Genomic DNA, 17933 nt, shown 5'->3' with positions numbered 1-17933 from the left:
TGCACGTAAGACCTGTACAGTGTGGATTATTTGTGTGTGTATAATATTAAAAACTAACCCTATCGAATTTGTTGTGATCTGAACTCCAACTTACAATTTTTGAAGGAGGCGTTCTCAAAATAAATATTTGTACATCTGCTCTTATGTGGACCACCACTGGATGTTAATGGTGGTTGAAATGTTTTATGGACAGTTATATCAATACAGTATCAGATATTTGATACATTTTTATAAATTTTGCATATTGGAACATATTGTTTGTTTTTCTAAACAAGATTTTTTGACATTAGGTCATTCTGTCACAAAAATAGGGGTGTTATAACAACCCCAAGGCGCCAATTACACTAATACTACATATTTGTTTTTTGGTTCCTCATAACAGGGAACCTAGTGTAATAAGGCAGCCGACCCTAATTATTGAATGCGATCTCTACCCTATCACTCTATTTTCAATCAGCGCAGAATTTTTTTTTGTATATATATATATATATATTTATTTATATGTTTTTTTTTATTAATGATATATATATATATATATATATATATATATATATATATATATATATATTTATTATTATTTTTTTATTATTATTTTTTACCATTTAACATGAGCTCAGATGAGCAGATCCACAACTTATCTTATTCATGAGTCTGCCTGCAAGTGCTCTATCTGACCTGGGGGTAAATTTACTAAGATGGGAGTTCTATTTAAGATGGGATGTTGCCCATGGCAACCAATCAGATTCCAGGTATTTTCCTCTAGAAGGTGCTAGATAAATGAGAAGTAGAAGCTGATTGGTTGCTATGGGCAACATCCCATCTTAAATAGAACTCCCATCTTAGTAAATTTACCTCCTGGTCGGATAGAGAGAGTTAGCAGCGGCAGGGAAGGGAAACTTCCCTCCACTGCTGCTTTCAGAGACCGGAAGGTCCCTCTCCCTCCCTGCATTCTCCCCTACTGATTGCCCTGCTGCTGTTCACTGCTGATAGGTCAGCACGGCAGTATCCCCCCCCCTCCGGCGGCTGCAGACAATGGCAGCCGCTGGGGAGTGTAAATTAACCCTCCCAAGCCACCCCCAGATCTCCCTTGTATAACTGCAGGCTGTCCCAGATTTCAAAATTAAAGCCGCGATGTTTCAATAGTCGTGATGTTCCCGATCGATGTTTGAAAAATATATTTAGGGGGGGGGGGGGAATTTTTGTTTTTGTGTTTTGTTTTTTAACTAAATTCATTTGGGATAGGGTTAAACTCATGTTCTTCACCTAATTCACTCATAAAAAAAAACCACGACAATTTCGGAGCAGTTTTTGGCGAAATAAATCATCAGTTAAGTGGTAAAGGAATGAAAAGAAATAAAAATAGGATTTTAATACCTACCGGTAAATCCTTTTCTCTTAGTCCATAGAGGATGCTGGGGACTCCAAAAGGACCATGGGGTATAGACGGGATCCGCAGGAGACATGGGCACACTAGAAGACTCTGAATGGGTGTGAACTGGCTCCTCCCTCTATGCCCCTCCTCCAGACCTCAGTTATAGGAACTGTGCCCAGGGGAGACGGACATTTCGAGGAAAAGGATTTTGTTAAACTAAGGTGAGATACGTACCAGCTCACACCACAACACACCGTATAACATGGCATTTAAATAAACTCAGTAAACAGTGTGAACCAAAACAGATCAGCAACAGGCTGACCCCTACCAAAACACAATCTTTGTGTAACACAAGCAATAACTATATACAAGTACTGCAGATAGAGTCCGGCCTGGGACGGGCGCCCAGCATCCTCTACAGACTAAGAGAAAAGGATTTACCGGTAGGTATTAAAATCCTATTATCTCCTTCGTCCTAGAGGATGCTGGGGACTCCAAAAGGACCATGGGGATTATACGAAAGCTCCAAACCGGGCGGGAGAGTGCGGATGACTCTGCAGCACCGATTGAGCAAACATGAGGTCCTCATCAGCCAGGGTATCAAACTTGTAGAACGCTGCAAAAGTGTTTGACCCCGACCAAGTAGCAAAGCTGTAATGTCGAGACGCCTCGGGCAGCCGCCCAAGATGAGCCCACCTTCCCAGTGGAATGGGCTTTCACAGATTTCGGTCACGGCAATCCAGCCGTAGAATGAGCCTGCTGAATCGTATTACAGATCCAGCGCGCAATAGTCTGCTTAGAAGCAGGAGCGCCAACTTTGTTGGCCGCGTACAGGATAAACAGCGCCTCTGTTTTCCTAACCCGAGCCGTTCTGGATACATAAATTTTCAAAGCTCTGACCACATCAAGAGACTTGGAATCAGCCAAGGCTTCAGTAGCCACAGGCACCACAATAGGTTGGTTCATGTGAAACGAAGAAACCACCTTTGGTAGAAAGTGTTGACGAGTTCTCAACTCCGCTATATCCTCATGGAAAATCATATAGGGGCTTTTGTGAGACAAAGCCGCCAATTCGGACACCCGCCTTGCGGACGCCAAGGCCAAAAGCATGACCACTTTCCAAGTGAGTAATTTCAACTCAACCTTTTGTAATGGTTCAAACCAATGTGATGTAAGGAACTGTACCACCACGTTAAGGTCCCACGGTGCCACTGGGGGCACAAATGGAGGTTGGATGTGAAGTACGCCTTTTACGAAAGTCTACTTCTGGAAGCGAGGCTAATTCCTCTTGAAAGAAAATTGATAAAGCCGACACCTGCACTTTAATGGAGCGTTGGCCCGCATCCACACCTGCTTGCAAAAAATGGAGAAAACGCCCCAGCTGAAATTCTTCCGTAGAAGCCTGCTTGGATTCACACCAAGACACACATTTTCTCCAAATACGGTAATAATGCTTCGCCGTTTCCTCCTTTCTAGCTTTAAGTAGAGTAAGAATGACTTCCCCGGGAATACCCTTCCTAGCTAGGATTTGGCGTTCAACCGCCATGCCATCAAACGCAACCGTGGTAAGTCCTGGAACACGCACGGCCCTTGCTGTAACAGATCCTCTCTCAGAGGAAGAGGCCAGGGATCTCCTGTGAGTAATTCCTGAAGATCCGGATACCAGGCCCTCCGTGGCCAATCTGGAACAACGAGTATCACCTGAACCCTTGTTCTTCTTATGATCCTTAACACCTTTGGAATGAGTGGAAGTGGAGGGAACACATACACCGACCGAAATACCCATGGTGTCACTAGTGCGTCCACTGCTATTGCCTGAGGGTCCCTCGACCTGGAACAATATGTCTGAAGCTTCTTGTTGAGACGAGACGCCATCATGTCTATTTGAGGCAGTCCCCAAAGACTTGTCACTTCTGCAAAGACCTCTTGATGAAGACCCCACTCTCCTGGATGGAGATCGTGTCTGCTGAGGAAGTCTGCTTCCCAGTTGTCCACTCCTGGAATGAAGACCGCTGACAGAGCGCTTGCATGTTTTTCTGCCCAGCGAAGGATCTTGGTGGCCTCCGCCATTGCCGCTCTGCTCTTTGTTCCGCCCTGGTGGTTTATGTGCGCCACGGCCGTGATGTTGTCCGACTGAATCAGGACGGGCAGGTCGCGAAGAAGATGTTCCGCCTGCCGCAGGCCGTTGTAGATGGCCCTTAACTCCAGCACGTTTATGTGCAGACAAGCTTCCTGGGCTGACCATTTTCCCTGGAAATTTTGTCCCTGTGTGACTGCTCCCCAACCTCGGAGACTCGCGTCCGTGGTCACCAGAATCCAGTCTTGGATCCCGAACCTGCGACCCTCTAGAAGGTGAGAACATTGGAGCCACCACAGGAGAGAAACCCTGGCCCTGGGGGACAGACTTATCTTCCGGTGCATCTGCAGATGGGACCCTGACCACTTGTCCAGCAGGTCCCACTGAAACGTTCTTGCATGGAACCTGCCAAACGGAATCACCTCATAGGCCGCCACCATTTTTCCCAGCACTCGAGTGCAGTGATGAATCGACACTCTTGGCGGTTTCAGAAGTACCTTGACCATTTTCTGGATTTCCTGAGCTTTTTCCAACGGGAGAAAGATCCTCTGCAGTTCGATGTCCAGAATCATGCCCAAAAATGACAGCCGAGTTGTCGGAATCAGCTGCGACTTTGGTAAATTTAGGAGCCAGCCATGCTGTTGCAGCACTTGCAGGGAAAGCGCAACGTTTTTTACTAACTGCTCTTGTGAACTCGCCTTTATCAGGAGATCGTCCAAGTACGGGATAATTGTGACCCCTTGCTTGCGTAGGAGCACCATCATTTCCGCCATTACCTTGGTGAAAATCCTTGAGGCCGTGGAAAGACCAAACGGCAACGTCTGAAATTGGTAGTGACAATACTGAACAGCGAACCTCAGGTACGCCTGATGAGGAGGATAAATGGGGACATGTAGGTAAGCATCCTTTATGTCGACTGACACCCTCTAGACTGGAGATCACCGCTCGGAGAGATTCCATCTTGAATTTTAAACTTTTCAAATACACATTGAGGGATTTTAAGTTCAGAATCGGCCTGACCGAGCCATCCGGCTTCGGGACCACAAACAGGCTTGAATAAAAACCTTCTCCCCGCTGTGACGGGCGTACCTCGACAATGACTCGCTGGTGACACAGCTTCTGTATTGCCGTACACACTACCTCTCTTTCCGGAAGAGAAGCTGGCAAGACCAATTTGAAAAATTGGTGTGGGGGCACGTCTCTAAACTCCAGCTTGTATCCTTGGGTCACAATTTCCAGCACCCAAGGATCCAGAAAAAGGTAAAAACAATTCAGCGCTAGTAACTAGTTAGATATATGTATTAAAAAATGTATTTAGAACATAAACCATCAATTTCATGCACATTAGCATATAATTACTGTTGCAACAGATAAAAATACCAAGATTAAAAATAGGGCAAAAATCAACACTGCTGAATTTTATGAAAATTTCTTGAAATGCTGGGTATATTGCAAGAAGCCTTATCCTAGGGAAATTTTTGTACGGTGTTACCAGTTCACTGTAATGAGTCCTCCAATAGGGTAGCACTCTTTGGAAATGGAGATCCTCTCACTGGTTTGCTTGTCCCGTACTGGTAAGGGGAATGAACCGTAGCAAGGTCCTGGTGTTGTTTCCTTCCCAGAAATTGTCCCAAAGGGGTCACAGTTCCCAGTAGATGGATTACAGGCAGATCTCGCAGTTTGAAAGTCCCAGTCTTATCACCAACGCGTTTCGCTGCTAGCGCAGCTTTTTCAAGGTGTAGATGCAGTGTACAGAAAGCCCTTAAATAGCAGTGTTGATCATAATGCCCCGCAGGTGTGCAATAACCAATCAATTAATAAATTTATCAAATTCAAACAGTAACCTAGTTATGTTGTTTTATCAGATGCCAGAAAACAGTCCTATTAGACATTAGCAAAAACGAAGTGTAGAAGGTTCTTAAAAACACTATTTTATTAAACTCATTATGGTCACATGATCGCTATTCCCGGAAGTAGGAAGAGATTTAATAATACATTACGCGTGAGTGTCAAGCCTCTCTTTCGATCCAAAGCAAGAGAGAGTTGTTCGAATGGCCAATCGGGATTAGTCACGTTATCAGTATCCGATCACGTGACCTCGTAAACCAACTCGTTGCAGGGCAACATTGGAAATCTATATTAAAAATATTTATTTAAAACCCCCGGACGTCTTTTGTAAATAGGGAACAGGAAAAAAGTTTAGCTCATCCTTATTTAGTCATATGACCCAATTGTGGTCATGTGGTAGAGCTACGTCCGGTAACCTAGCAACGCCACAAGCCGTTGTCAGGAATAATTACATCATAACACTATGGATCTTCTTGGCAATGTATGTGTGATACCGCCGCCGGAGAGGTAGCCCCGAGCTACGCCAACCTGTACGTGGGTCAATTAGAGGACCGTTATGTGTGGGGTGGCGGGCTCGGGGACAGACTGGTCTTCTATGGCCGTTACATAGATGATCTTTTTATAATTTGGGATGGGGATCTGGACACTTTCGCAGTTTGTTTGTTTTCTCAACACTAACACTTATAATTTACAGTTCACATCACAATTTAGTAAAACCAATATTTCCTTCCTGGATATAGCTTTAAGTGTTGAAGATAACCAGATTATAACCACAAATTTTGTGAAAGAAGTAGGGAATAATGGTTATTTGCATTATAAAAGCGCGCACTATGACCCCTGGAAAAACAATATTCCAAGGGGTCAATTGATGCGACTACGTAGGAATTGCTCCACCATGGAATCTTTCTTGTTACAGGCAGAACAATTACTTCAGAAATTTAGAGATAGAGAATACCCTCAATACATACTAGATATTGCCATGAAAGAAACATTGGCAATGGATAGTCATTATTGGTCCATAAAACCCAAGCTGTGCATCCAGAAAAAAAGAACAGGGAGATGGCCTTTATCTCAAAGTTTAACAATGAATCGAAAAACATCAAATCCATTGTTAAACAGAACTATCCAAAGCTAAAAAGTGATCCCATTTTGTCTAAAGTACTCCCCCCCCCCAATCCAGAGTTCATATTTAAGAAAAATAAGTCTTTAAAAACTATTTTAGCCCCAGTCAACTGAAAACTACGTATCTAAAGATCACTAAAGAAATTCCATGGATATCTCCATTGATCTGTGGTTTTTATAAGTGTGGGGCAAACCGGTGCACAACCTGTCTTCATGTGTGCAACAAAACCAAGGAAGTTGTTTCTCCTGTTGATCAGAAAATCCTTAAAATATCCAGCTTCATCAACTGTAGTACTACTTGGGTTATTTACCGTCTACAATGCAGTTGTAAATTGAATTATGTAGGTAGGACAACCAGAAGCTTAAAACTTAGATTCATGGAGCATCGCAAGAACATCATTAATGGGGTAACGAATCATAGTGTCCCGAGACACTTTCTTAAATTTCATAACAAAGACCCATCATCTTTAACTATTATAGGCCTAGAACATATTAAAAAAACAGAAAGGAGGAGGAGATCCGTATACCCGCCTATGCAAACAGGAAATTTTTTGGACATTCCAACTTGATTCATTATACCCCAGTGGCCTTAATGAGGCCTTGGAGCTGAACGCAATTTTGTGAAAGAGGAGGGTTACCTATAAACACCACTGTCTGTGCATTAAATCTGTCATAATAATGAATGAATATTAATAATTACAACTTATTCTATGTGATCTGGACTTATTCTAAGAGATCCAAGTATTTATATGAATGAGCTGTTTCGGGTCACCTAATTTGTCCAAATGATGTGCTGCGATTTCCATGTTTTAGTGTGTTTTCTGGGATAGAACTTTTGAGATAACTTCCAATGATCTCTAGTGTTGTCAGGCAACTTGTTATGGTTTTATGTGTGGACTATGAGATCCATTAGAAACTACCTGTACTATATCATGTGCCTTAAATTAGAAAAAATATGTGTGATCATATCACTTGATAGACCAGAGGATGGTACCTATTCATCAAAATCAGATTAACGTTTGGATTGGATGATGCTGTGAGTACGGCGGCGGCCGGGGGGGGTGCCCGATGCACGATCGCGTGTGCGGTCGCGTGGTGCTACCTCTCCGGCGGCGGTATCACACATACATTGCCAAAAAGATCCATAGTGTTATGATGTAATTATTCCTGACAACGGCTTGTGGCGTTGCTAGGTTACCGGACGTAGCTCTACCACATGACCACAATTGGGTCATATGACTAAATAAGGATGAGCTAAACTTTTATCCTGTTCCCTATTTACAAAAGATGTCTGGGGGTTTTAAATAAAGATTTCTAATATAGATTTCCAATGTTGCCCTGCAACGAGTTGGTTTACGAGGTCACTTGATCGGCTACTGATCACGTGACTAATCCAGATTGGCCATTCGAACAACTCTCTCTTGCTTTGGATCGAAAGAGAGGCTTGACACTCACGCGTAATGTATTATTAAATCTCTTCCTACTTCCGGGAATAGTGATCATGTGACCATAATGAGTTTAATAAAATAGTGTTTTTAAGAACCTTCTACACTTCGTTTTTGCTAATGTCTAATAGGACTGTTTTCTGGCATCTGATAAAACATAACTAGGTTAGTGTTTGAATTTGATAAATTTATTAATTGATTGGTTATTGCACACCTGCGGGGCATTATGATCAACACTGCTATTTAAGGGCTTTCTGTACACTGCATCTACACCTTGAAAAAGCTGCGCTAGCAGCGAAACGCGTTGGTGATAAGACTGGGACTTTCAAACTGCGAGATCTTCCTGTAATCCATCTACTGGGAACTGTGACCCCTTTGGGACAATTTCTGGGAAGGTAACAACACCAGGACCTTGCTACGGTTCATTCCCCTTACCAGTACCAGTACGGGACAAGCAAACCAGTGAGAGGATCTCCATTTCCAAGGAGTGCTAACCTATTAGAGGACTCATTACAGTGAACTGGTAACACCGTACAAAAATTTCCCTAGGATAAGGCTTCTTGCAATATACCCAGCATTTCAAGAAATTTTCATAAAATTCAGCAGTGTTGATTTTTGCCCCATTTTTAATCTTGGTATTTTTATCAATTTGTATCTGTTGCAACAGTAATTATATGCTAATGTGCATGAAATTGATGGTTTATGTTCTAAATACATTTTTTAATACATATATCTAACTAGTTACTAGCGCTGAATTGTTTTTACCTTTTTCTGTTTCTAACAAGGGTCTAACTAGCCCTTCCATTCAGCAGCTTGAGGATCCACAACCATTGTCAGCGCCCTTCTACCTTGGTAGTTTTTCTCACACACCCAAGGATCCAGGCTCGAGAAAACCCAGACCTGACTGAAGAGCTGAAGACGCGCCCCCACCGGTGCGGACTCCCGCAGGGGAGCCCCAGCGTCATGCAGTGGATTTGGCAGAAGCCGGGGAGGACTTCTGCTCCTGGGAGCTTGCCACAGCCGGCGATCTTTTTCCCCTTCCCTTACCTCTCGTTGCAAGGAAGGATGACCCACGTCCTTTCCGGAATTTCTGCGACCGAAAGGACTGCATCTGATATGGAGTCGTTTTCTTTTGCTGTGGAGGAACAAAAGGCAGAAAAGAGGACTTACCCGCGGTAGCTGTAGAAACCAGGTCCGCGAGTCCTTCACCAAACAAAACTCCCCCCTTATAGGGCAGAGCCTCCATAGCCTTCTTAGAATCAGCATCACCATTCCATTGATGAGTCCACAACGCCCTCCTGGCAGAGACTGCCATGGCATTGGCTCTTGATCCCAAAAGGTCAATATCTCTCGCCGTCTCTTTTAGATAGACTGCAGCGTCTCTGATATGACCCAGTGTCAGAAGCACGCTATCCCGATCCAGGGTGTCTATGTCAGATGACAAGTTATCTGCCCACTTTTCAATCGCGTTACTCACCCACGCCAAAGCCACAGCTGGCCTGAGCAGCGTACCTGTCGTGACATAAATAGATTTCAAGGTAGCTTCCTGCCTACCATCAGCAGGATCCTTAAGGGTCGGCATTTCAGGAGACGGTAGTGCTACCTTCTTGGACAATCGCGCTGCAGCTTTGTCTACCGTGGGTGTCGCCTCCCACCCAACCCTATCCTGAGAAGGAAACAGGTATGCCATAGCAATCCTCCTGGGAATGTGCCACCTCGTGTCAGGCGTTTCGCAGGCTTTTTCAAAAAGGGCATTCAGTTCATGAGAGGGAGGAAACGTTACCTCCGGTTTCTTCCCCTTAAACATACAGACCCTCGTCTCAGGAACAGCGGGGTCTTCCGTAATATGTAACACGTCTTTTATCGCCACTATCATGTATTGAATACTCTTAGCCACTTTTTTTTTTTTAAATAGAGTAATTTTTATTCAACAGCATAGTAAAGATACAGACATTTCAGTGTACACTGGGAAGCACATTTGGTATTACACGATATTCTGAATCATACTTGTCTCCAAGGGTATACATATACGAATGACATTCCCCGTATTGCTATTCCCGTGCAGTCTTCCCACAATATACATATTTTCTGAAGTCTGTAAACAGATCATGATTCACATACTTAACATTTTAGATATTTTCTCCCCAAACCTTTATTGTATTACCCCGTCTAGTAGGCCTTGTATAGCCCACAACCCCACTACCCCCGAACAAAACCCCCTGAAACAAACTCAAGCCTAGTCAAGCTAAGGTGTGTATGGTGTGGTGTGGCAGCTAGATAGTTAAACAACTACGTTAAAGGAGAGATAAAGGTTCGGCCCAGTGCCCAAATAGCGCTCCGCAGCGAAAGCCGGTGCCCTCTAAATCTGAAGGGCAAGGGAGGAGTATGTGGAATTGATCCAGGGAGACCATATCTTCTCGTATTTGGTAAGGGCATTATATTTCTTATATACATAGCGTTCTTTTAATAGGGTATCGTTTACCAAACCTTTGAAAGCAGGTATCGTGGGAGGACGCGGGCCATCCATGTCCGCGCAATACACACCTTTGCAAGAGCGCACACGCTGCGGGCATACATGCTTTCCCAACGGGACCCAGAGTCAGGATCGCCCACCCCCAAAATACAAAATCTCGGAGTCAGCAAACCTCTCGGTATCCCCGTATGTTCCAGAATCGACCCGACCCCAGCCCAGAATACCTGACTCTTAGCCACTTTAGGATGCAACTTCGCATCATTATAGTCAACACTGGAGTCGGAATCCGTGTCGGTATCAGTGTCTGCTATCTGGGTAAGTGAACGTTTTTGGGACCCTGAGGGGGTCTGAGTGTGTGGCCCCACGTCACCCATGGATTGTCTCCATGCTTTGTTCTGAGACTCAGATTTGTCTAACCTCTTATGCAATAAAGCCACACTGTTATTTAACACACTCCATATCTCAACCCAATCAGCAGTCGGCGGTGCCGACGGAGTCACTCCTTTATTCTGTTCTGCTCCCATACGCACCTCCTCCTGGGAAGAGCATTCAGTTTGTGCCATGTCGACACACACGTACCGACACCCCCAAACACACTGGGCTAAAGGGGACAGACCCACAGTAAGGCCTTTCAGAGAGACAGAGAAGGAGTTTGCCAGCTCACACCCAGCGCCCCACCGGTCTGAAGAAAACAACAATGCCCCAGACCTATAAGCGCTTGTTATATATAAATAACCAACACCAAATTTATGTCCCCCCCCCTTGTTTTTAGCACCTTGTTACTTGTGACAGCAGTGAAGGGCCAGGAGCAGCGTCTCTGCTGCAAGCTGTGAGCTTCAGAGCTGGAGGACGAAGCCCCGCTCCCTAAATGGGCCGCTTCGGTCCCGCTATTAATTATACTGACGGGGGTCTCCTAACAGTGCCTATGCACTATATATAGCTGCCAGTCCCTATAAATGAGGTTTTTATTGCTGCCCAGGGCGCCCCCACTGCACCCATGTAGTGCCTGTGTGAGCGGAAGCAATGGCACAGCGCGACCGCTGCGCGGTACCTCAGGAAGACGGAAGTCTTCTGCTGCCTTCAGACGCTTTCTTTGCTTCGGTTACTCACCTGTCTTCTATCTTCTGGCTCGGTGAGGGGGACGGCGTCGCGGCTCCGGGAACGAGCAGCTAGGCGACCCAAGTGATCAGACCCTCTGGAGCTAATGGTGTCCAGTAGCCAAAGAAGCAGAGCCTATCAACTCACAGAAGTAGGTCTGCTTCTCTCCCCTCAGTCCCACGAAACAGGGAGCCCGTTGCCAGCAGTGCTCCCTGAAAATAATAAACCTAACAAAAGTCTTTTTAGAGAAACTCTGTAGAGCTCCCCTAGTGTGTGCCCAGTCTCCTCTGGGCACAGAATCTAACTGAGGTCTGGAGGAGGGGCACAGAGGGAGGAGCCAGTCCACACCCAAAGTCTTATAGTGTGCCCATGTCTCCTGCGGATCCCGTCTATACCCCATGGTCCTTTTGGAGTCCCCAGCATCCTCTAGGACGAAGGAGAAACAGTGTGTATTGGTACAGAGTGTAATAGTTAAACAAAACACTTCAAGCAAAGCTCAAAGCAACATATACTGTGAATCAAGTTAGGAACTAGTTAGTCCCAAAAAAGTGCACAAACACTTCGAATACTTTTTGGATAGTGTATGATAACTTTTCGGGGACTAACTAGTTCCTAACTCTGTTCACAGTATATGCTGCTTTGAGACATTTCCTCTTGCAGCCTCCTCCCCCCCGGTGCTGGCAAGAATAAATGAGCAAAACATGACCCGTTTGGGCGCCCAAAAGGCACTTTCCACATCACGCCCAGCAGTTTAGTCGAGTTTAGACATTTTACACGGCCACACCTGGACTGTATGGGCGTGATCAGCACTTTAAAAAAAAAAAAAAAACTGAATTGCACCCTCCCGATCTCCAGTCACTTTAGATGGGAGATAGGGGGCGATTAAGTTTTTTTTTTGCGCACCCTAAGTTTTATTTCTTTTCAAACAAACACTGCATGGCTGTTAGACAGCAGGGGAAAATACAAACTTGGATGCGTAAGACCGAAAACTCCACCCTGGTGATGCTGAAAGAAGCCCTGCCATTCAAATCAACTCAAAGATGGTAATATGTGGGTATGTCTAGAGAAGAATTCTACGGTGAAGAACATCTGGTTAAGGTGCAAAAAATAAAAAATAAAAAAATAAATGATTACAATGTCATAATGTACCTCACTAACGCAATTACAAGACTTACGTAATTGAAGGGTCTATCTGCTTGTACCCATGAGCAGCACAGGATCCACAATAGGTGTATCCAGCATGACTAGAAGACCAAAGAGATTAAGCAATAGTTAATTATTGGTGTTCAGAATAATACATTAACATCTATTCCATTTGTTACTTCATAGATGTTTTGACTTACTGAGAGAAAAAAAGTTGCAGAAACATTAATGCAAGTCATTTTATTTGCAAAATCATTGTCAAACAAACTCACCCAATAACCAAGAGACAGAATTATAACGTTAAGCACTATGGATAGTGAAATCCACTATGGATAGAGAAAAGCATGCTGAAAAATAGGATTTTGGTACTTACCAGATAAATACTTTTCTTTGAATCCACAGGGGCACTGGAGTACTCTTGGGATACGGACGGGGCGTTAGCAGGATAGGCAAAATTGAATATTTAAATTAGTAACTCTCCTCCCTCCTCCATACTCCCAAAGTACCTCAGTGTTTTTTACTGAGCCGATTAGGAGCGATAGAGAAGATGAACAATAGAGAATTACATATAACATTATAACATAATGGACAACAATGAAGTTGACACATAACGTAACAGACAACTAAACAGCTGACACCATAATCGCTATAACCTGAACATTTGAACAAGTCGGTGAGAATGTGTTACCATAAGATCCACTGAACTTACCACAAGACAGGTAAAAACTGCTCTGGGTGTGCATCCGGTGCCCCCTGTGGATTCAAAGAAAAGGATTTATCTAGCAAGTACCAAAATCCTATTTTCTTTTTCATCCACTAGGGGTCACTGGAGTACTCTTGGGACGTACCAAAGTTTTCCCCTTGGGCGGGAGAGCAGTTTGGCACCTGTAACACTAGACGGCCAAAGCTAGATGCTGATGCCGCAAACTTGTAAAAGCGCACAAACGTGTGCACTGATGACCATATAGCCGCACGGCAAAGTTGCGCCGTAGAAGCTCCCCGACCTGCTGCCCATGAAGTTCCCACAGAACGTGTGGAATGAGCTGAAACTGATGTAGGCGGTTGTAGCCTAGCATGAAGGTAAGCCTGACGTATCGTCAGCTTAATCCATCTGGATAAGGTCTGCTTGGAAGCTGGCCAAACCATTTTGACTGCATCATAGAGAACAAATAATGTATCCGTTTTACGAACAGTTGATATTCAGGCTACATAAACGCGTAGTGCGCGTACCACATCCAAAGTAGCTGGAGTTCCTGAACTTCCTGATTACACAGGAACTACGATTGGTTGATTGATGTGAAAAAGAAGATACTACCTTTGGTAGGAAAGCGAGATTCATCCGAAGTTCCGCTCTATTATCATGAAACACCAGATACGGTGGCTTGCATGACAAGGCACCCAATTCTGAAACACGCCTTGCTGAAGCCAAGGCTAAGAGAAAAACTGTATTTCCAAGTGAGAAACTTAACATCCACTTGTTGTAAGGAAAATGAAGACTGTAAAAAATCTAAAACCAGATTCAAGTCCCATGGAGCTGTAGGTGGTATAAATGGAGGTTGTACTCTGAGGACACCTTGTAGAAAAATGTGTACTGTAGGCAAAAGGGCCAAACGCTTTTGAAAGTAAATTAACAAGGCAGAAACCTGCACCTTTAATGTAGATAAACGTATTCCTCCATCTAACCCAGTCTGTAAAAATAGCAAAAGACGGGATAACTTGAAAGATGAGGTCGGAAACTTCCGAGCTTCACACCACCCTATATAGGCACGCCAAATCCTGTGATAATGAGCTGCCGTAACTGGCTTTCTAGCACGTAACATGGATGGTATAACCGATTCTGGAATGCCCTCTCGTCTTAAGAGGGCGGTTTCAACAGCCACCCCGTCAAACGCAGCCGCGCTAAACCGGGGTAAAGGAACGGACCCTGTTGTAACAGGTCCGGACGTAGCGGGAGCGGCCAAGGATCGCCTGCGAGTAGCCTTTTTCTCATATTGTATTATGTTATTATTGTAACCCCCTGCTAAATAAAATAACCGTTGGTGGGTTGGACCCCAACATTGTTTTTTAAATACAATTGGTGTCGTGTCCCATTTTCTGCTAAAGGTTTAAGGTGTATTTCTATCACACGTGTATCTGAAATGTGCTAACAGCATGTCTGTGTGTGTATATGCACTGCGTGTACTGTGTACGTCCGTCGCGGCATGTGTACGCAAAGTGCGTACACGGTACGGGCTCTTGTACGCTGTGTAAAAAGTACGTAGGGTAAGGATTACTTACAGTGGCTCGAATTTAAGTGTATTAAGGTATTGCTTTTTGTCCTGTAAAATAATCAGCATTCACATGTTGTACTGCAAACCTTAAGTAGGCCTGATGCGGCGGCCAAATTGGAATGTGTAAGTACACCTCCTTGAGATCCATCAAAATCATGAATTCCTGTGGCTCTAAACCTGCAATCACTGACTGCAGGGATTTCATCTTGAATCTGTAGTAAGTGACGTACTGATTGAGCCCCTTTAGGTTCAATATCGGTCTGACAGAGCCATCCGGCTTTGGAACTACAAAAAGACTGGAATAATAATCTTGACCTTGTTGGTGAACTGGAACCGGAATCAAAACTGCTGAATCTACGAGAGACTGAATCTCGGTCTGCAGGGCCGCCTTTTTGTCTTCTGACACAGGCAGACCCGTCTTGAAAAATCGCATTGGTGGAAGATAATCGAACTCTATTTTTTAACCGTTGAACACTAACTTGCGGATCCACCCATCTGAGGATGTCTGGAACCACGCCCAGTGAAACGTCTGAAGGCGTGCTCCCACCACTGAAGATCCGAGATGGGCTGGAAGATAGTCATGCCACTGGCTTGCCGGCGGCCTTAGCATCCAGATGACGGTTAGTGGTTTGCTGAAAACCACGTCCTCCACCACGTCTACAGTGTGTGGTTATTCCTCTACTACGGCCTCGAAAGGGCTGAGGTCTAAAGGATTTGAACGCTGGTCCAGAGTATTTCCGTCTAGGTACCTGTGTAGGCAATGGTAGGAAAACAGACTCCTCTCCTCTCGTCCATAGAAGCCGAACAGAGATATTCAACAGATTCACAGATGTGATCAGCGAGAAGTATAAGTTGATCTTCCTGTAGAGCTGACTTGAGCTATGTTATCCACGCAATTACAGCCTTATTCACCCAAACTCCCACTAAAGCAGGTCTAAGCAACACCCCTACTGCTGTATACATTGACTTTAGCATAGCTTCTAGCTTATACTCTGACGGGTCTTTAGGCATAGTAGAAACTGGTACTGGAATGGTTAACTTTTTAGAAAGTTTTGACATTGACGAATCCACAGCCGGTGGATTTTCCCATTTCAACGTCAGACTCTGGGAACAGGTAACTAGATAGAGACCAGCGAGGTATAGAAAACAGTTTATCCGGATTCTTCCATGCCTCTGTTAACTGCTTATTAAGAGAATCTGAATAAGGAAAACACACCGGAGATCTCTGTAGTTTAGCAAATAACACTTCATCATTTGAAAGAGGTTCTTCAGTCTCTGTAAAATCTAGAACCTGACGTACAGCCCTGATGAGATTATCAATGGCCGGGCTATCAGTAACCTCACTATTGGACGACTCCTGGCCCAACTCACCCTCCTCATTTTCTTCTTGCGATATGAGGTCTGGCATTGAATCGTCATAATGCAACATAGCTGAAACTGGTAGTTATGAAACAAATGATAACGATCTTTCGGAATTGAGCTAGACTTGGACTTTTTGCAAAGTCCTGGACGTCTCCTGAGCCCCTATTGGTATCTCAAGAGGTATAGCACTAGCCTCAGACCTGGCAGCCTCCCGCTCCTTACGTGCAGCGGCAATTTCCGATTGTAAACCAGTCATTACATCCTCAAGCCTTGCCCATGGAGGCTGAGGGTAAGGGTTCGTATTTGTAGCTGTATTTACAAAACATACTGTGAATGTGGTAGATCCCCCAGGTAACACACTCACACAGACATTGCAGCTGCTTTTTTTATTTGGCATTAGCCTTAATCATTATGTACAGAGACAGACAAGCAGACAAAGACAGACAGTCCCACGACTCAGTAAAAATGTTACTAAAGTGTATATAAGCCCGAAAAGCAGTGCACGTGGCCTACACTATATGAAACCTGATCTGTACAAAATTCCTAGTAACACCCCTGCTCCCTCCAGTGGCCGAGTGTTGTAGGACAACAAACTTCCTGGAAGAAGAAGCAGGAAGTATGGTTAAAATGGCCCCCAGCCATGTGCTTAATATAATAAAGCAGATCTATATCTCTCTATCTATATACCCAGCTGTTTCTGCTGCTGTGCATATAATGATCTTTACACAGTTTAACTGCCTGAGTTATGCTGCTGCATTAAAATGCAGCTTAGATTATGGGGCCTCCCGCTGCTATGCGGGCACAATCCTCCCCTCTCCCCCGCGACGTCCTCCTCACAGATAGACCGCGGCAGCAGTGAGCGCTGTCCGCGGTCAGCCTCCCCTCTTCTCCCCCCCCCCCCCCCCCGGTATACAGAGCCGCACCAGCCGCCGGTCGCAGCTCTGGAGCTCTGAAGCGGGAGGGGAGGGGGAGAGCTAGCGGCGCAGGAAGCCGAGCGGTGGAGAGCGCCCAGCGGCGGCTGCAGTTCGCAGCTGGGTTGTGGGCGGTGCTGGCGGGCGGCTGGGGGTGCTGTAGGCAGCGTAGTAGCAGCGGCGCAGGGTGCAGATAAGAGAGAGAAAAAAAGAAGAAGAAAAAACAACTTTCCAGACCCCACATGGCAGGCGGCAGCATGAGCTGACCGCCCCTACCCCCAGCAATATACATAAAAGGAGTGGTGCCTGCCCGCCTTACCTGACAAGGATGTTGGAGGCTATGAGGGGCTTCTGGTATAAGCTCCGTCCAGCTCCCTCCTGCAGCTCAGTGAAAGTAGCTGAGCTGTATATGGTCTATGGCGGTGCTCTTCTGGTGAGCGCCAACAAGCCAATATATAGCTGCATGCAGCAGCTTCCACAATCCCGGACCCAAGCTTCTTTATAAGCTGGGAAGGGATTGAGAGTAAAAATAAAAATAAAAGTAAAAAATAGAAACACCGTGGAATTCTCCACGTGTGCTCTATCCTCATTGAGCACAGAAAAAACAGAGGTACTTTGGGAGTATGGAGGAGGGAGAAGAGTTACTAATTTAAATATTCAATTGTGCCTATCCTGCTAATGCTCCATCCATATCCCAAGAGTACTCCAGTGACCCCAGTGGATGAAAAAGAAATAGGGGGGCTGATTCAGAGTGGAATGCAAATCACTTGTGGAAGGATCTAAAGTATTTTTAACATAGCGCGTGCGCTGTT

At 44.9% G+C, this 17933-nt stretch overlaps 1 protein-coding gene across 1 annotated transcript in view; it reads right to left on the bottom strand.

The window, feature by feature from the left end:
- MEMO1 (mediator of cell motility 1) overlaps positions 1 to 17933 on the bottom strand; it is a 245741-nt gene that overhangs the window by 103363 nt on the left and 124445 nt on the right. Inside the window, exon 3 of the mRNA XM_063917781.1 lies at positions 12611 to 12679. Coding sequence (XP_063773851.1) covers positions 12611 to 12679 — 69 coding nt within the window. The remainder of the gene's footprint in view (positions 1 to 12610; positions 12680 to 17933) is intronic.

Source organism: Pseudophryne corroboree, chromosome 4 (genome assembly GCF_028390025.1).
Source record: "Pseudophryne corroboree isolate aPseCor3 chromosome 4, aPseCor3.hap2, whole genome shotgun sequence".
NCBI lineage: Eukaryota > Metazoa > Chordata > Amphibia > Anura > Myobatrachidae > Pseudophryne > Pseudophryne corroboree.
Note: the sequence above shows the minus strand (reverse complement) of the source record. Positions and strands in the feature narration are given on the sequence as shown.